The sequence below is a fragment of the Filicampus tigris genome, chromosome 1 (genome assembly GCF_054856515.1).
Source record: "Filicampus tigris isolate MCC_2025a chromosome 1, RoL_Ftig_1.0, whole genome shotgun sequence".
Classification (NCBI taxonomy): Eukaryota; Metazoa; Chordata; class Actinopteri; order Syngnathiformes; family Syngnathidae; genus Filicampus; species Filicampus tigris.
Window position 1 is genome coordinate 2795820 of NC_141217.1, and position 19946 is coordinate 2815765.

Below are 19946 nucleotides of genomic sequence, written 5' to 3' on the forward strand. Positions count from 1 at the left end.
AAGACAGATTTATTTTTCATATACATGTGATTAAGGGGATAATTTTTCATTATTTTGTCATCTCCCCCATGTCCTTACTTACATTTCATGAAAGCACACTACTGACAAAGAGATAAAATCCTCCTAACCCTAATCTAAAATATTCCAAATTCGCATTGCATGCACTGGCATCACCATCTATTTAGCCTAAGGACATTTGTCTCGAGCAGTTATCCAGATCAATTACACAAGCAGACCTCATCAGAATCACACAACCAATCAGTCACAGTCGCGTCTCAGCCTGCGTCCTACTACGCAGCTCCATTTCAGCTCCCATGCAGCAGGGTTTTCATTTTATTGCCCATTAGCAACAGTTGGGAGGCCGGACCTAAGTCTCAGCTGAGCAAGGAGCTCTCTGACTCATGTGAGCAGCGCTCGTTTGCGCAACACATTAGTGTGGGGCCTAATGCAAGAGCCATACAGGATGGTGGCTCCATTGCAGCCCATCGATTTGACTAGCAGGGGGGAAACAAGTGGATTACATAATTCATGTGACTGTTCCATTTGTAGTCCTTCTCAAATGGAAGATGCCGCATAATATATTAGATTGGTTTGCATAGACTCACTTCTGCAATAAATAAGAATTCGTTTTGTAGTATACTGAAATAGTTTATAGCACATTTTGAAAATGTGGATTTGTGCTCTATGAAACTTTTATGGGAAAGTATTATGGGACTTTATATCTGGAGTATGTCTTGATTGCGCATGATAACCTGCACTTTGTGGCTGGCTGGCTGCTTCTCTGTGCTAGTTCAAACTTGTCTCAGTATACATGCAGGGCAGTTTCTACAAAGGGTATATCAATGCAATTGCTACTTCTGAGGTAGTAAACACAAATGCTGGGTTTATCGTTCAAATGACACACATTTGATATGGGTGTGTTTACATTGCATGCATATAGACAAACAAACACATAATCTTTAATTATATTTTGATTGATTCATTTATAACCGACAACAGTGATTTTAGGTCGTTTAATTACCTGACATGTTTCGGCGTTTTTACTTCCGCCTTCATCATAGTGTCACCGGTATAGCCTTTAAATTGGAATTGGGCATTTGGACCCGAAGAGCAAATCCAGCCAAAGTGATTGCTTGCTCATGACAGTTTGTTCAACATCTAATTAAATACAACACTTTTTCAAATACACATTGAACTTCCCCCCTACTGTAATTCCACCGAACCGAAGATGAATAATTTCAAGTGACAGCATTAAAAAAAAATGTTGTAGAAAACAAATTTAGCTAAAATCGACGACAAGCTTTGTTTCTTATAAACCTTCTTGTGTCTTCCTTTCTCGGGTGAAACTTAATCCGGATGAGTGGTAGAAAGCATCAGTGTTGCTCTGTATGGTATATTTAACTTTGTGTGTGTTTAAACAAGCGGTAAAACATTGATGGCATAGGTTATACGGAACTTACATATCTGCTGATGAGGGTCCGGAGAGTGCTGAGATCCAGCCCCATCCTGTCCCCCTGTCCTGCCCGTCAAATTCTTCTCTTGTTCTTCCCGTCTCCCTCTCCGCACGAACGGCGCTAGCTTGTTCTTAATTCTCCTCCCTGGTCCATTACTTTTCTCTCTTCTCTTCGTCTCAGACTTTAAAAAATAAAATAAAATAAATAGAGAGGGGCGAGAAAAAGAGGTGGCTAAAAGTTTAACTGTATGGCTGGACGTCGCAAAAGGACGTTGTCCCATGCACCTCTTCGCCGCTTGCGGGCGCTTGTACTGAACTGTACTTTTCTAATCTCCTTTCCTCGCGAGCCACAAAGGAGCTTTTCTCTCATGGGCGTCACGCGCAGCCAGGTGTTGGCGCATGCGCTCTGGCGTGCCATTTTTGCCGAATTAGCTCCCATCAACTGACTGAAAGTACAATAATAATAATAATAATAATAATAATAATAATAATAATAATAACAATAATAATAAGAAGAATAAAGAGGGAACAACAAAGAAGCTCAGAATTAATTGTCTTACCTCACTCAGTGTTGTTGCATTTTAATTATGTTTTTGAACGTGTGTAATAACTTTTTCTCTTTTAAATTATTTTTGTAACCAATGTTTTAGAAAACATTCCCTTTTATTGGGATGTAAATTGACTATTTAATTTACAAATCGACTGGTTAGCACGTCCGCCTCACAGTTCAGAGGCCGTGGGTTCGATCCCGGCTCCGGCCTCCCTGTGTGGGTTTGCATGTTCTCCCCGTGCCTACGTGAGTTTTCTCCGGGTATTCAGGTTTCCTCCCACATTCCAAAAACATGCATGGTAAGTTGATTGGTGACTCTAAATTGCCCCTAGGGGTGATTGTGCCCTGCGAATGGCTGGCAACCAATTCAGGGTGTCCCCCGCTCCATCAAGCCTGCGACCCTTGTGAGGATAAGCGGTATGGATAATGGATGGATCAAAGAAAGTTAAAGTTTAAGGGACAAGAAAAAAGTTACCATAGAAACTTTTTTTAAGGAGTACTAGTACAAACAATCCAATTATTACTTTGATAAAAACGTAATGAAAAGGCCTAAAAAAGGATGCAGAAAACTCAATATTTTCGTGAGCTGGGTCTGCCTACTGGCCGTTTGACCCAGTGTGTGCAACTAGCCCAGTGTCGTCATCTTCAGACTCTGAAAATTGTGATGACAAGCTGCCGGTAAGTATTGGTCGCTCATTTATACTGTTCATTTAAAGGAGAAACGAGATTAATCAGAAGAAAAACCACGACAAGCACACTTCACAACCGGCAAGCCAGATACGTGGCTCAATTATGTCATATCCTCCTTGACAATTTTGCCCCGCCCAGAAGATTTTCAAAGCATAATGCTAAGTCAAGGAAATACTCTGATAATGTGTATCAATTCGAGAAACCGTTCATTGTGACATGGATATTATATTATTTAATACAACATATTACAATTTTAAAAAATAATTGTAAAAATAGTGTCCCATACACTTTAAGCTACTTATTAAGATAATAATGAATAATAATCAATAATTAAGTTGAAATATGCACTTGTACAGTCATATCCTTAAAATGTTTACTAATAAACGTTGCAACCGTTTGCTGGATTCACACAAATAAACTGGGCAACTATGATGCGAGGGCACCAAAATGCTGTACAGCAACAGAGCGATTCAATATGAAGGAAATTGCACAACAGAAGATATTTCAAACAGATTTTATGTTATTTACATTTCACCTCAAAGAATTTAACATTTCAAAACTTGCTTTATTAAAACATAGGCTGGGTCAAAGATTTTGACCATAAGATATGTCTGAAATTCATAACGCGCAATGCAAACATAAAATTCATTCATTCATGAATGAAGGAAACCCCGGTATGAGTATAAAACAGATGTCTGACTGGAAAACTCACTCACCCCTCACCCCCACCCCCCTCAAAAAAGAGATTTTTTTAAAATGTATTTATTTGTATGTATAAATAAGCGTGTGAGTAACTGTGATTAACTAACTGTATGTGTTTGTGTGCATATGTGCAGGCGTCCATGTGCAAATTTTATTCAATATAGAAATGGATGTTGATTGTTGGTAACATGTATTTTGCAGACCCCATGAGATAGCCTTGACCACCCCAAGGGATAAAAAACCCTAGCTACTCTACTGTAGAGGCTGACATTTTTTCGGGAGTCACGGGAATCCCGCAAGAATCCCACGTGATGGCAGTCAACTTTATTTTAATCACGTGATTGGGACGCTACAGGATAACAAATTGACGGGAGCAGGTGGGAGTGGGATTATGCAGTCGGAACGGGAAAAAAAAAAAATTCAAAAAGATGCGCAGCCATTCGTAGTTTTCTTTCCATAAGCATACACACTAACGTGAACCAAAAGAACTACAGGATCCACAAGGCAATTGTACTTTCTGATGGTTGCGTTGATTTTAAAGCAGACATGGCGGCATCAAGCATCCATCTATCCATTATCTATACCGCTTATCCTCAAAAGAGTCGCGGGAGTGCTGGAGCCTATCCCAGCTGTGGCATCAAACATTTGTATTGTATTTTTATTCATTTCAATTGCCTGCTCCTTTATTTGTTTTATTTACATTTTTATTTGTTTCAATGTTTTCCAATTTGTTCTTGGTTGCATGTTGCACAAATGAAAAGGGGGCAACAAACTGTTCAATAAATGAGTAAAATGCAACTTGGTTTTAGTTTTTTTTATGGAGCTGACCTCCAAAATTTTATCTATTGTCCGGATGGGATTGTTTCTGTGGGAGCGAAAATCCACTTCCGTATCACCCTCTACTACCCTCTCTCTCTCTCTCTCTCTCTCTCTCTGTCTCTCTGTCTCTCTCTGTCTCTCTCTCTTTACTCGCCCAGTTTTTCTGTCATTTCCTCCCTATAGTGACTGTTTTTCACCATCTATTGCTGTCTGGGGTTCGGTGAGACATTGTAATGAAACTACAAATCATAACGTAAATTATTTGAATAAATAATCAAATAATAATTTCAAATACGAAGCAGCTAAATGGGTAGGAACTACAGTTCGCAGTGTAATGTTACTTTAATGTTTCGAGACGGAAATGTTTTCCCAAGTTTGTCCATCTTGCGTTTCCTGGAGACGCTTTTCGGCGGGTTGTGTTGAACAGCAACATTAAAGTCACTTTTTCAAGTTTATCAATATCCGGTTACGCATTTCGTTGTAAAACTTTACCCAAACTCTGTAAGCGTTACGTAACTGTTATGAGTTAAATTGCAAGTAGATTTTATGGATATTATGATTATGAACTATTGGAACTGTTCTATGTGTTTCATTATTTCATTGATAAATAACTTTATTTGTAGAAAATACATATTTATTTCTCTTACTTTGAAGCGCTTGCTCCAAGCCGTAGTCGATTTTTTTCGTTTTTTTTACTTCTTCACGCGAACTTGACTTACCGTAGCGAAATGGCGTTGCTAATAATGAGTGGTTGAAAGCGTTTCTGCGTTATACACAGTGACATATATTCACAATTTACACCCCACGAAACGTTAGCTTCGTGTAGAATGGCGACCCTAGATCAGAAATCACCCAACGTGCTTCTCCAGAGCCTCTGCTGCAGAATTACGGGGAAAAGCGAAGGTACATTAGCATAACTCTGAATCAGAACCTATTTCAAATTTAGGACTTTGTCACGGCATAACATATATTCTCACCTAATGTAAATTTTTGTTGTATATTTGTCCATATTCGGCACGTGCATTTGATCGCTTTCTTATCTGACGGCACATATTCTGGCAAAATTCGACTCATTTGCCACTGCATACGTTGGGTGTCCCCCAGTTTGCCTGATGATGAGATATAGAGAGGTTGAATTAAAACGAGCGAGTCCTTATTCGTGCTCTCCACACTCCCATCCGCCCTCCCGTTTTTATATTGCTCAGCTATGTACTAAGATGCCGGTTCTCTTCATTGCTTGTCTTGCTGAAATTTCTTCCCACCCGTCGAGACGTACGTCTTGCCAATTCTTAGTGTGCTTGCGCCGGCATGCTCACAACGCCGATAGTGAGGTGGGGTTCGGTTGAGTTTAGGGTTAGGTTGAGCGGTAGGCTGTCTAATCAGCCTATGGTATGAAGTTTCGATGGAGTAGGACAATTTGGCACAACACCGGCCCCAGGCCATTACATGGCACGTGGGAAATTTGCATCGTTTGAGCAGATCGACAACTAAATGTGACAATAAAAAACATAGCAATACTATTCATACGTAAGATATTCAGGATCAAACAATGAGACTTTTACTGTAAATCGTTTATTGTGGCTTATTCATCACTGTTTATTTATCCGGGCAGCTGAAGTTGCCCAACAGTTCCAGTATGCAGTGCGAGTCATTGGCAGTAACTACGCTCCCACTATTGAACGGGATGAATTCCTGGTGACGGAGAAGATCAAGAAAGAATGTAAGTGGAGGTTTCCCTAAAAACGTCTGCCAATAACAACACAGCAGTGTTACTCATTTTAGCTTCAATGTCGAGTCTCTACCGTTGTCAAGTGCTTTTTGAGACGTACTTCCTCGTGTACTAAAGCTTTTTATGTTGCACTCTACAGAAAATGCTGAAACACTAGAGTGAAGAATGAATTCCCAGCCGTCCCATCATAGTTGCCGCTGTTGTACCATTAGTTGGAAAGCAATCAATCAAAGCTCTTGTAAAAATAGCACTCCATTTACAGTATGACATGTTTATTGAGCACAGATTGTCTGGCAGACGTCGAGGTGATTTTGTATTGCATGTCGTCACTGGCACTTTATAACAGCACCCGGAGTTTGAGCAGATTTGTAAATGAACAAAGTAAAACAGTTTTTTCCAGCCATGCTGCATGTTTGTCCCTTCAGATATTGTTTTCTTACTCTCTACAGTGCTGAAGCAGCGGCGAGAGGCAGACGCTGCTCTCTTCTCAGAGCTGCATAGAAAACTACAGACACAGGTTGGTACTGTCTACTGGGGCACATTCACATATACTGTACAGTAGGGCTGCCACAAGCGATTATTTTGCTAGTCGACTAGTCATCGATAGTAGTCGACTGATATGTATGTTATATGTAAGCCGCAGCATATTGTATCAGCAAGCAGCTGCTCTTTATAGAACTCTAATTAATACTTAATACTTTTGGCTGTAAATATTTAGTGCATTTTAAAAAGGAACCGAAAACTTTACACAAGACTCGAAACAAGCAGCCTTGCATCGCTGTTTGCTTGTCAAAATGAGGACTTTGCATCTCATATGGACACATTGAAAAAAAAGACTGCGAACGTGCAAAATGCACCTTACGCCACACACGTGCAAGAAGTCGGCTCTTTATAGTATGAACCAAGTGGTTGACGCCGCAGGAAGATGACAGGCCTGTGGGAGCATTTGTGTGTAATCACAACAAGGAACACATATTATGCTATGTGCCCAAGATGCCCAGTGTGAAGCTGTATAGGAACCAAAACACGATAAAAATTAACATTATGAAAGTCACCGAGGATACATGTTACATGTGCCCTCATAATATAACATTAGCCCAATGCTGATCTGGCGTCTCATGCCCATGACACAGAAAGTCTGGCACGTTAGATTCCCCCCCATTCACACACACACATACAACTTCACATACAACACGTAGACTGGGTGTCTTGTTCATTGTCTGCGTTCTGCGTGGCCACCGTCCCACCCATAACCCATTAAGGCCGAAAGCGCATAACCTCGATTCTACCACTAGAGCCAGGAGCGCTGTTTCATCTTTCTACCCTTAAAGTCGAGAGAGTGGATACATCGTCATCTTTTTTTTTATCCAGTTCTCGGTCTCTTAACCAATGAAATGCATCAGAATATACACGTGACGGTGTCGTGAGCCCGCGGAGGATGTTCCAGAATTCTTTTGAGTCATAATGGCAGACGCCGTGAATCGCGGTTACTCTGAAATGAGTAACGGCAGTGATATAGATGATGCGCTTGTCGACTTTGAACCAGTCGAATGTGACAAATGTTAAGATATATGTTTGTAGACAATGACAATATCAACGTCTTTGTAACAGAATAGAGGATGGTAATTACCACTCGATTTTTTAAAATTAAAAATAGTACACTGACAGTAAACAGGAAAGATTAATAAACTCGGGCCTGTGTGAAAGCCACATGTATAAGCTCTCATATTCTTTTGGAAAGATGTTTCTATCTGCTCCAGGTTCTGAGATATCAATTATTTTATAGGTGTTGAATTTCTGGGAAAACTTCAGGTTTTTAAGGGTAATTCCAAAGACGACCTCGGGTTTTGGGGATCTGTTGAGCCAGGCGCTCTTTAATGGGTTAATCCCGTTTCTCTTCCCGATATTTCCTTGGTTCCCCCTTAGTATCATGACTTGGGTGAAGTGTTCAATAAGTCTCGGGCGCTTTCCTTTCCCCCTCACCGACCGTATGACTGTCCTATCAACTTACTTCCCTTAGCCGCCCTACCTTCTAGTAGACTTACAACCTGTCACTCCCTAAGAGGGAGGTCATAGGGAAGTATACTGGCCACTCTTTGGCTCCCAGTATCATCCGTCCCTCGTGTCCTCTGGAGCTGGATTCTTCTTTGTGGACAAAAAAGACAAGACCCTACGACCGTGTATCAACTTTAGGGTGCGTGGGGAGTGCTGTTTATTCCTCCCATAAGCAGCTCCAACAGTTCCCGGGATTTGCAAACTTCTACAAGAAGCTCATCCGTGACTACAGTTAGGTCATTGCACCCCTCACCCAACTCACCTCTACAGCGTCTCCATTCACATGGACCCCAAGCTGACGCCATCGTCAAACCCCTTAAACAGCTGTTCACCTCTGTCCCGGTCCTCATCCATCTCGATCCTGCTCTTCAGTTCATCGTAAAGGTGGATGCTTCAAACTCCTCGGTTGGGGCCGTGCTCTCCCAGAGAAGTTCCAATTGATATTGGTCAGATGTCAGTCGCGATATACATTGATATTGAATTACTGCCCAGCCCTACGTCCTCGACATGTTACGATATTAAAAGCAGCACATCTTACTTTTCACCCACTGATGGATATTTTTCGACGCTGAGCCAATAGGAACAGTAAAATGACTGGCCAAGCCTATTTCTTTGTCACTGCTCTCATGCATGAAATCACAATATTGTGCTTTTTTTTCTTCTATATTATGAGCTTTTTTTAATTTTTATTTTTTATTAAGTATCGGCAGTTTTTATACTTTATCGTGAGATTTCTTTTAATATCGCCAACCTCCCCACAAGATGTGTCATGTGTCATCTTCCAAACCGCCTATCCTGTACAGGGTTGCAGGGAAGTGCGGGAGCCTATCCCAGCTGACACTGGGCGAAAGGCAGACTACACCCTGAACTGGTCGCCAGCCAGTCGCAGGGCACACACACAGACACCGTCACTGAGCGGGAACTGATCCCACGCTGCCCGCACACAACTCAGGCGTGTGTACCACTACACAATCAGTGACCCTCATCCCCACAAGATTTAGTTTAAGTTTATTGTATCGTGAGGTTCATATTGTATGGTGTTGTTTGAATATTGTTTCACCCCTAAATATTTTTATAAAAAAAACAAAAAAACAAAAAAAAAAACATCTCAAGTCATTAAACAATCACATTGAAAAACGACAAGTACAGCAGTAATTGGGCATGCCTTCTGATGCCACAATAACACAACAGGCACCTCAAGATGAAGGGACTCCTGAAAAACAACTGGCAATTGCTCGTATATCTCCCACCCCCACACATGGGCCCCTACACACTTTAAAGTGTAGAAATGACTGAGTTAGATGTGTTATATTAGATTCTTAACATGTTAGAAAATAGCCAATTATGTTGATAATTTTTCCAAGATCAGATTATGTCCATGAGTGTTTGGTTTTCCTGAAAGCAGAAAGATCATTTGTTTGCTTTTGTGGATAACTAAGGAAATCATTAACTATTGTCATTTGACTAATATTATAGGATTTAGACCTAAGAATAATATTTAAGTTATGGTTTAAAACTTGGGCTGGGGCTAAAGAAGTCAATCTCAAAAACGCGGTTGACACATTTTTTTGTTTTTGTTTTTTGCCCCCAGTCATTTCTGAGCTTTATTGTACTTGTACATCATTCACATACATTTATTGGCCACATAAGTCTATTGTACGCTATATAAATCAGTCGTGACCCTTTTTACAGTCTATTAGCACCTTCTATTGGTGGAAGGTTGATACTGCAGTCAGTAAATTGGGGCAGCGGGGAGTAGGTGATTACTCGAGTAATCAATTCTAAAAAGATTCGTTTGAGACAACCGTATTTAAAACATTTTCACTCTGTTTTTATTTTGTATGCAAGAAGCTTTCTGACAAGAACCACATTTTACTGAATTCTCCAGTGTTACAATTGGGCATTTTAAGTAACTGGCTACTTTAACAGTTTGTCAAGTAGCCACTATCTTTGTGCGAAAAGCAATAGCACTTCAGACACCTCGAAAATCCTTCATCACAGATAAATTGCAGAAGATAAGTAAATAAATATTCTCATAGTTCCCTTGTTCCCCCTCTGTGAAAGCAGACTGATTATATTTATGTGGAATCAAAATTGGATATTTGCAAACATCTGCTTTTACTTTGGAAAACAATGTTCAATATTTTTGCCCACTTTCTGACATGCTTTGGACCAAACCAGAAACTGAGTCCTAGTCAATTTATGTTTGTGCATTTCTACTGTATTGTCAGTTTCAAATAATTTACTGTTTAGGAAAAAAAAAAAAAGGTGATTAATTAACAAAATAATCGACAGATGAATCAATTATTATAAAAATTAGTTACAGCCCTAAATGGATTAATTAAGTACATGACCTATTCTACTGTCCACACTGCTGATCTTGCAAATAATGTTCCATTTGTGTTTTAAACAAATAGGTGAACAAAAAATGATGACAATAAAAAGTGTGGCATGAGCCAAATAAAGGCAATACAAAATCATGCTGGAGCGCGAACGTGATGGAGAAGAGTAAGATTAAACAAAATACGCACAGCCAAAATCCTAATAAGAATGGACCAAAACTTCTCAGAGTAGGCCGTGTCCACGGCACCAGAAAGAAATATGAAATAACAGCCTAGGGCAAGGGTGCCCAAGTCGGGTCCTCGAGAGCCCCTCTGCACCCAGTTTTAGATGTCTTCCTCCTTCACCACACCTGATGAGATTCAAAGTCTCAGGATCGTTATCAGGCTTCTGCAAAGCTTGCTTATGAGCTGATGATTTGAATCAAGTGTGCTGCAGGGGGGTGACATCTAAAACTGTCTGGCTAAGGCGTCTGGTGGACCCGACTTTGGCACCCCTGGTCTAGGGAATCATCAGATCAAACAATAGTCTTATGAAGGTGAGCAGCCAGCACAGGACTAATCTGGCGAGTCCTCTCTGCCACTGCTGATCTTAAAACTCCACCTGAGTGTGTTTTTATGTTTACATTATGTTACCTTTTATGTTTACACTCACTGTACATTTTGACTTAAAATGTCATTTTTTCTCTTTTAGAGTTTTGTACACATTTTAGATATGTTTTATATGTTTATCGTGAGGAAAATGGTCAGAAATGTGCAAATTAGTCTTAAAAAAAAGATGTAAAAAAAGAATCATGATAAAAACGTAATCGTGATTTTATTTTTCTAAAATCGTGATCTGATATTTTTGCCATATCGCCCACCCCTACTTGAGCGACAAGTAGGCGGCGCTTCAAAACGTTTACTTTACACCATCAGAACACAAGGAGTCACTTTTGTTTTGTTGTTGCAGCGAGTTGGTAGTTGTCAGTCGCCAATTGTCATTTGTCGCGATTGTCCAGTTCTTTCTAGTTCAGCCGACTGAAGTCTGGCATAACATTGTATGATGTAACCTTTCATCTTGGTTCATGGCTTTCAAAGTTTGTCTTTAATGTTTGACAGGGTGTTCTGAAGCATCGCTGGTCTGTTCTCTACTTGCTCCTCAGCCTCTCGGAAGATCCCCGCAAGCCCTCCAGTAGGGTGCGACTAATTTTCCTTTGGCTCTTCTGTGCTTGACGTTTCCTTGTTCCAGTCCAATTATAAGAATACTGTCCGCCCTTCCAGGTTGGAAACTATGGGGCTCTGTTTGCCCAGGCCCTCCCGAGAGATGCCCACTCCACTCCATTCTACTGCGCCCGGCCCCAGAGTCTGGCACTGGCCTATGGCGAGAGGAGCAGCGGCTTGTCAGCCAGCATGGCCACCAGTGGGATCTCAAGTCTAGGAGTGTACACACTCAACGGACCCACACCTACGCCGCAGTCACTTTTGGCAGGGTGAGACTTGTGCAGACAAAGCAATCAAACATCCATCCATCCATTAGCTATACCGCTTATCCTCACTATGACAGATTTTTTTTTTTTTTTTGCCATACACAATATGCAGTAAACCCCTTTTGTCATCACACATTCAGCTCAGATTGTTTTTACACTGGTCAACTGTGTACAGTTCCGTGAAGAGGTATTTGCCCCTTTTCGTTTCCCCTCTTCAATGTTTAAGATCTTCAAACAAATGTAAAGCTCAGATGCTCTGGTGGACTACAGAGTTACTTGTAGAAACACCCGGAGTCTGAGCTTTTATACTCCATGGTGAGCTTATGCGGGATCAGAAGACCATTTCATGGTATTTATCCCAATTAATAATGCATCAGTTACTGGTTGCCTTTGGTAAACATGCTTTTGGCAAGCGTGCTTACCAAGTCTGCAATTCAAACTTCCAGCAACCAAAACTAATGGCAACTCTGATGTCTGGTTGTTTCAGTCAACCTCCTCAGTCCGCGGCGGGAGTTGCTCCCCCTCTGGTGTCTCGACTGGCCTGGGCTCTTCCTGCAAGCTCCTCTCCCTCCGCAGCTTTGGGCCCCGCCACCATTCGGCCACCCCTCGTACCTTCGCATCCCACTACTAGAGCAGTCCGCCCACGGCAGGATGGCGAAGCGGCCGGTGGGTTCGCGTATTTGATTCATTTGAGTGGACGCTGTGGGACTATTTTGTGCAGACAGTTTGATTAAATGGGACCCGGTGGCCTCGGCAGAGGTCCGACTCTTCATTTCAAGCCGACACTGTGAGCTGCAACACAAATGTCAAACCTCTGTGCTTATTGTGTTCATTTGGTCATCCTTTGGGTGCTGCAGGCGAGGTGAGCGAGGCGGCGCTGGTGCGGGACATCCTCTACGTATTTCAGGGGATTGATGGCAAGTTCATCAAGATGAGCACCCAAGAGAATTGTTACAGAATTGACAGCAAGGTACCTTAAAGAATATGAACACAATAGCATGAATCCCGGTGTAGTGCATAACCGAGCCTGTCGTTTTTGACTGTTGAAATTCTTTGAAGCAGATTTTGGAATGAATGTTGACAGCCTGCAACCCTTAATAGCCACACCGTCCAGCAGATGATTTGATATCTAGACAGTCTGGGTTGATCGTTAAGCTGCAACAGATCAATAGGGAGCTCTTTGGCAAAAAGCCACATTGACCTTGGCCCGTCAATCTCTCCTCTGTGCTCATGCTGTTCATGTAAAAGTGAGCTTCCCGTTTTGTATCAGTGTTTTCTGTGTCTCGTGTCATGCCCTTGCGCCTCACCAGGTGATGGTGAGCAAATCCCTGAGGGACACCAGCACTAGACTGGCTGAGCTTGGCTGGCTCCACAACAAGGTCCGCAAGTACACTGACGCTAGGAGCCTCGACCGGGCCTTTGGACTAGTTGGACAGGTGTGTTTCTGTGGTACTAATTGTTTGCTTGCAGTTGACCTTGATTGAATCCACACACACCAATGCAATGTCTAACTAACGTCTTTCCTCCTCCGGCTCAGAGCTTCTGTGCATCGCTCCACCAGGAGCTAAAGGAATACTACAGACTTCTGTCTGTCCTTCACTCTCAGGTACGAAAGCTGATTGTTACCCGTATTTTGCTAACACTATTCTGTTTGCTGACATGCATGTACATTCTAGATGCAGGTAGAAGATGACCAGGGCGTCAATATGTGTACAGAGAGCAATCTGACCCTCAGAAGGCTCCTGGTCTGGATGTATGACCCCAAAGTCCGACTCAAAACGCTTGCCGCCCTCGTCGACTTCTGTCAAGGTAGCTTTGGCGTGTGGATTGTGCTAATGTGCTGCGACTCAGTCCTATGTGGGTCTTTGGTTTGCCAACTGACATTGTGTTGGTGTCAGGCCGGAAAGGTGGCGAGCTGGCCTCAGCTGTTCACGCCTATGGGAAAACGGGAGACCCACAGATGAGGGCGCTGGTGCAACACATCCTCAGCCTGGTGTCACACCCCATCCTTAACTTCTTGTATCGGTGGATCTATGATGGAGAGCTTGAAGACACTTACCATGAGGTGCGTACACACACAACTGGAAAAGCGATTCCCTTGTGCATTGATTAACCGTGCTTATGTCTATGTACTTGTTTTTAGTTCTTTGTGGCATCAGATCCAAATGTGAAAACTGATCGCTTGTGGCACGACAAGTACTCGCTCAGGAAGTCAATGATCCCCTCGTTCATCACCATGGACCAGGCTCGTAAGGCATGTCTTTCAAAGCCCCGTCTTACAGCGAGCAGAACTTTCGCCCCCGGGCAGTTGTTTTCTCATCAGCCGATTTCTCATTGACCTCCCCTGCAGGTTCTGCTAATTGGTAAATCCATCAACTTCCTGCACCAGGTTTGTCATGACAGGACGCCACCAGGCAAAATCACACCGGCTTCCAAATCTACAGATACGCCCAAAGATGGTAGGGGATATTGATATTTCTGAGTTGCTACATTGCGCTGGGTGGAAGTGATCAATGCTCTTCCCGCTCACTGTCCTTGTCTTCTCTATCAATAAGGCACACTTAGCTAATGTCCCCATCTGAGGGATTTGCAGCTTTTACTGTCTGTGTTGAAGGGCAGAACTTGTCCCTCATCATTAGTGCCGACCTTTGCCACAACAGAACTGCTAACAAAATACGGGGAAAAACACACAGCACACATTTCATCTGCTGCTGGCGGGTTCTTCTGTGGCCCGTGGCCACACGACACTTTCTTAAAGATGATCGTGTTCCTTTTTTTTTGGGGGGGGGGTTACAAGAAAGGTGTCATTATATCGGGTTAGGCGTTGTCATTATATTGATTATTGTGGCTGTAATTAGCCATGAACTGCACCATTCTGGCAAGTGTTTCAATTGTATTTCAGAAATACAATTGTTATTTCGAAAATATGACTGAGCAGGGTGTTTTGTTGCCCAGGTGGGTTTTATTACATTGATTATTCAAACAAAAACGCTGAATGTCTCCGCTCAGTTTGACAGGTGTTGCACTGAGATTCATAGTTAGAACGCTAAAATGAGATATGCTGACAGACAGTAAAATTCCAACCTGAGTACAGAAAGCGCTGGGATAGAGCCCAATTGCGCTCTGTTGTCAGGCACTATTTCAAATGAGATTTGCAACCATACTATCAATTGATATGTTCACGTAAAAGAAAAGGGGAAGTTCCACTGAGACAAAGAGCAAAGGCCAGCGAACCAAATCAGGTGCTAGTAGGGGTGGGCGATATTTTTTCAAAAACGATAATTTGACGATATTCTACAAAAAATATTTTAAATTTGCACTTGCTTCACAGACCAATTGTGGATAGACAGCATTTGTGAACAACATCTGTTTTAAATGGCTAAATACAGCTTGTGTAAAACATAATGATATTCTATGACAATATTTAACAATAAAAAACAAAAAAATATGTATAGACTTACATTGATTTTTGGGAATATTTATGTCTTTAAAATGTCTGTGCTGTTATTCCATAATGATATGACATTTTGAGCTGCAGTAAGTACTGGCGACCGTCAAAGATTGACAATGACATCGATAACGATACATATCGCCCACCTCTGGGTGCTAGCCACATTTGCTATTGGAAAAAAGGACTCCTGATCACTCTTTTCATTCATTGGAATTACTTGACCATAGTTGCACAAAAAGTTTCAAACTCTAAATATCTCAGTTGGCTCAATTTCAACAAATCAATTGATTCATCACTTGTGAGAATACATTCAACACTGTGGACTGTGTTGCTCGCAGTTAGAGGTCGTGCATTGCAGCACAAGCAGACCCGTAACTATGAATCCACAATCCAGTGTATCACTATACTACCCGAGGGTGAGATTAATACCTCTTTGACCTGTCTCAAAATGTGAATGTGTGCACTCGAAGCATCGCAGCGCATTTGTCTGTGTTTTGGGCTCTTAAAACAACAAGCCAGCCTTCTCTCTTGTAGCAGCAGAACTGCTGTCAGACCTGGAGGGGGCATTTCAGGAGAAGATTGACGCCGCCTACTTTGACACCAGTAAATACCTGCTGGACGTCCTCAACCGGAACTACCTGCTGCTGGAGCACCTGCAGGCCATGAGGAGGTACCTGCTGTTGGGCCAGGGAGACTTCATCAGACACCTCATGGATCTGCTCAAGTAAGCAGCGCCTGCTCTTGACTTGTCTTGCTTCTGTTCCAGAATAATAAAGGAGACATTAATACAATACAGTACAATTTTATTTGTATAGCGCATTTCACAACAGCTAGAGCTGTAACAAAGCATTTACATACAAAGAACACGTGAAATCAATAAATTAACATAAAACACTGTATACAACAGACACCGGAAAAGAGCCGAACATTTTAGGTCTCAGGTCAGATCGAAAGCCAGCGAATAGAAATGCGTCTTCAACCGGATTTTAAAAGTGGACAGAGAGGGGTCTTGCCTAACATTCAATAGGAGGTCATTCCAAAGTGAAGGACCAACAGCCGAATAGGCGCGATCCCCTCTGATTCTCCGCTTACTTAGTCCTCGACACCTCGAGCAGCGGCAGGTCTGCGGGAAGGTGCGTAGGAGTGGAGGAGCTCTGAGAGGTACGCCGGGGCCAGGCCATTTAATGATTTATAGACAAATAGGAGAATCTTAAATTGAACCCTAAAATACACCAGGAGCCAGTGAAGGGAGGCCAGAATCGGTGTTGTGTGTTCCGTCTTCCGAGCTCCAGTTAGTAGGCGGGCAGCAGCATTTTGGACCTATTGGAGACGTTTGAGGGAGGACTGGCTGAGTCCAAAATAAAGTGCATTACAATAATCGAGCCGAGGTGTAACAAAGGCATGGATAACTGTTTCTAAGTGCTGATGGTAAAGGAGGGGCTTTACCTTAGCCAGTTGTCTCGGATGATGTTTTTCAAGTTCTTGCATTTCAACTTTTTTTTTTTTTTTTTTTTTTTTTTTTGCAGACCAGAGCTGGCGAGGCCTGCCACCACTTTGTACCAACACAACCTGACAGGTATCTTAGAGACAGCCGTCAGAGCGACCAACGCCCAGTATGACAATGTGGAGATCCTCAAGCGGCTGGATGTGCGACTGCTCGAGGTGTCCCCTGGCGATACTGGCTGGGATGTATTCAGTCTGGACTACCATGTTGATGGTCCGATTGCTACGGTAAAACGCATACACACAGTTGTTGGCATTTGTTTGTGTGTCAGCCTTTTGTGTTCATAAAGGTATGTATAACAGGTGTTTACGAGGGAATGTATGGGCCACTACCTGCGTGTTTTTAACTTCCTGTGGAGGGCCAAGAGAATGGAGTACATACTCACCGACATCTGGAAAGGACAGATGTGTAATGCCAAGCTGCTCAAAACTATGCCTGGTTCGTAAACACACAAAAACCGTTGCATGCCTAGATCCATCATGAGGTTGATCTTTGGTGTTGGCTTCCCTTAAAGAGCTGTCCGGCGTGCTGCACCAGTGCCACATCCTGGCGTCCGAGATGGTCCACTTCATCCATCAGATGCAGTACTACATCACCTTTGAGGTCAGGCCATTAGCGAGGCTATTGTAGTCATGTTGTTAAAAGGACATTTGAAGTCAAGCTGAGTCCATCAACTATGGACCCCTGTGGACTGCACTGAGGTGTGACCATTAATAATAGGTCAGAGGCCTTCCATTTCAATCCTCTTTCATGTCGTTCTAGGTGCTGGAGTGTTCCTGGGATGAGCTATGGAATAAAGTGCAGCAAGCACAGGACCTAGATCACATCATTGCTGCCCATGAAGTGTTCCTCGACACCATCATCTCTAGATGCCTGCTGGACAATAACAGCAGGGTAACATAATAATACTGTATGTGGAATGGATGACATTGCTAAAATTACTAACTGTAATCCACACTTGATTTCCAACCACCCTTTGAAGTCTCTTTTGAACCAACTGAGGGCCATCTTTGACCAAATTATCGAGTTCCAGAATGCTCAGGACTCCCTGTACCGCGCCGCACTGGAGGAACTGGCTCTCCAGTTGCAGTTTGAGGAGAAGAAGCAGCAGAACGAGGAGGAGGTGAGACGGCCAAGAGAGAGAAACAGCCAAAAAGCTTCACCGCGCACTGAACTGTAAGCCGTGTGTATTTCAGGGTCAGTGGGGGGTGACAGCTGAACAAGAAGCAGAGGAGAAGAGGAGAATTCGGGAGTTTCAAGAAACTATACCAAAGATGTGCTCCCAGCTCCGCATCCTCACACACTTTTACCAGGTTGCAAGCTTTCCCACATATTGCCAGCGCCTGCTTGTCCGTTCCCTGCGTCATGTTCTCCGTGTGGTTTGCTCTTCTCAGAGTATTGTCCAGCAGTTCCTGGTGCTGCTGACCACCAGCTCGGATGAGAGTCTTCGTTTCCTCAGCTTCAGACTTGACTTCAATGAACATTACAGGTATGGCTGAGCCCAGAACTGAACACAGGACTTCCTCCTGTCGAGGAATCAACACTCTCCTACCCATTTTGTTCTCAGGGCCAGAGAACCAAGGCTGCGAGCATCGCTAGGAGCCACACGGGGGCGACGGATGTCCAATGTCTGACCTCTAGTTCTTGGAACATTTTATGACATCACAGACCAGACAACCAGCACAATAATGTCATGCCTTGGTGGAGCTCTCTTGCGCTGCACTCAACAATCTGACATTAGTGGGAGCCAACTGATGACGTTAGAGTGGAAGTCAGCTCCAGGAAACGATCAAACAGCCTTATTGATGAGCAAACTTTTTTTATGCCCCAACACGTGTACTGTATGTATTTTATTTACATAAACATAACATATATATATGTATAACATATATATATATATATGTGTATATATATGTGTATGTATATACAGTATATATATATATGTCTATGTGTGTGTGTGTGTGTGCGCGCTTGTACAGTGTGTTAAATGTATGCCTTATTGTTTTTTTTGGTTGTGCTTTGTCTCTGTCCTTTACATTGCACAACCTGTAATGTGAACTGAAAATGTAATTGAACTAAAGCAACGCAATGTGCGTTCAATAAAGTAACGTTTTTTTAAGGATTCTTTGGACTTTATTCACATTTGTTGCCACCTTACATGGTACAAAATTGAACAACTGGGGCTAAATCGTTAATTATGATACTTTTGTGCATCACAGAACTGAGGTAGAATGGTTAGCATGGATGAAACCTGATGCTTCACATGATGTGCCAATTGATCTTTGAGCGACAGTTGTAGCAGCTGCGCACCAATGCTGCAGTCAAAGCGCCACCAGAGGGAGTTGTGGTTTGAAGTGCATTTTTAGAAGAATTCTATCAACATATTCGGATATTTCCGTGGTTGGGTGTTTAAAAGGGTATTTTTACCAGGTCAAGCAGCACCCAGATATTCTCCTCGATGAGCTCTGACCAACATTTTAGGCTGCACCTGAAAGTAACCGTGCCGTCAAGTCAACAGCTGACATTTAATGGCATTTCCTGTAGCCAGCGTGTGTCTGAGAATCTTATCAAACAGACATATTGCTCTTTTTGGATGAGCTGACTCACCCACAGCAGACTCAAGCAACAGTTTCATACAGTGAATAAAAAAGTCTACAGACCCCTGTTCAAAATGTCACGTTTTTGTGATAAGGGTTTAGGTTTAATTTTGAAACAAAAACAAAAAAAATAAAACCAAGCAAGGTAAAAAAAAAAAAAAAAGTCATTTCGAATCAGTTTCCAACATCACTGTGACATATACAGTGTAGAACACGATTGATTTTTTTTCCCAAAGAGAAGTAAAAATAACGTGTATAGTGTATATATAAATACATGTGTTTATGTATGCAGTGTTGACATGTGTAGAATTATTGGCACCCTTGGTTAAGATGTGTTCTTTAGCTTCTAATAATTTTTTTTTTTCCTAAATAGAAGACCAAAATGTGAAAATCCAACCTTTAATTCAAGTGCAGTTATGATGTGAGCTGTCACGCTAATAACTTGTTCTTTTACATCAAATGTGCCAAAATTATTTGCAACTCTGATGCCAATACTTTGAACAACCCCCTTTTGTTGACAAAACAGCATCTAATCTTCTCTTATAATGTTTCACAAGATGGGAGAATACACAAAGAAGGATCTTTGAG

General features: G+C 42.3%; 2 protein-coding genes across 16 annotated transcripts in view; one reads left to right on the plus strand and one right to left on the minus strand.

The window, feature by feature from the left end:
- Nucleotides 1-1792, minus strand: part of atp11a (ATPase phospholipid transporting 11A) — a 54631-nt gene extending 52839 nt beyond the window's left edge. For all 15 annotated transcript variants that reach the window (XR_015088966.1, XM_086047186.1, XM_086047176.1 and 12 more), the window contains exon 1: nucleotides 1461-1792. Coding sequence is in view for 14 of the 15 variants with exons in the window: in XM_086047186.1 (XP_085903312.1) it covers nucleotides 1461-1505 (45 nt within the window). In the remaining variant the exon portion in view is untranslated. The remainder of the gene's footprint in view (nucleotides 1-1460) is intronic.
- A 2744-nt stretch (nucleotides 1793-4536) lies between these two features.
- tubgcp3 (tubulin gamma complex component 3) lies at nucleotides 4537-18883 on the plus strand. Its single transcript, XM_086047282.1, has 22 exons — nucleotides 4537-5117; nucleotides 5827-5934; nucleotides 6393-6460; nucleotides 11439-11516; nucleotides 11601-11809; nucleotides 12294-12472; nucleotides 12664-12776; nucleotides 13117-13242; nucleotides 13344-13412; nucleotides 13483-13615; nucleotides 13705-13871; nucleotides 13950-14060; nucleotides 14157-14265; nucleotides 15792-15981; nucleotides 16784-16988; nucleotides 17064-17199; nucleotides 17276-17364; nucleotides 17524-17655; nucleotides 17744-17884; nucleotides 17958-18074; nucleotides 18156-18250; nucleotides 18329-18883. Exons 1-22 carry the CDS (start codon nucleotides 5042-5044, stop codon nucleotides 18393-18395), a joined length of 2718 nt encoding a protein of 905 aa, XP_085903408.1. The 5' UTR covers nucleotides 4537-5041; the 3' UTR covers nucleotides 18396-18883.
- Nucleotides 18884-19946: the final 1063 nt, after the last annotated feature.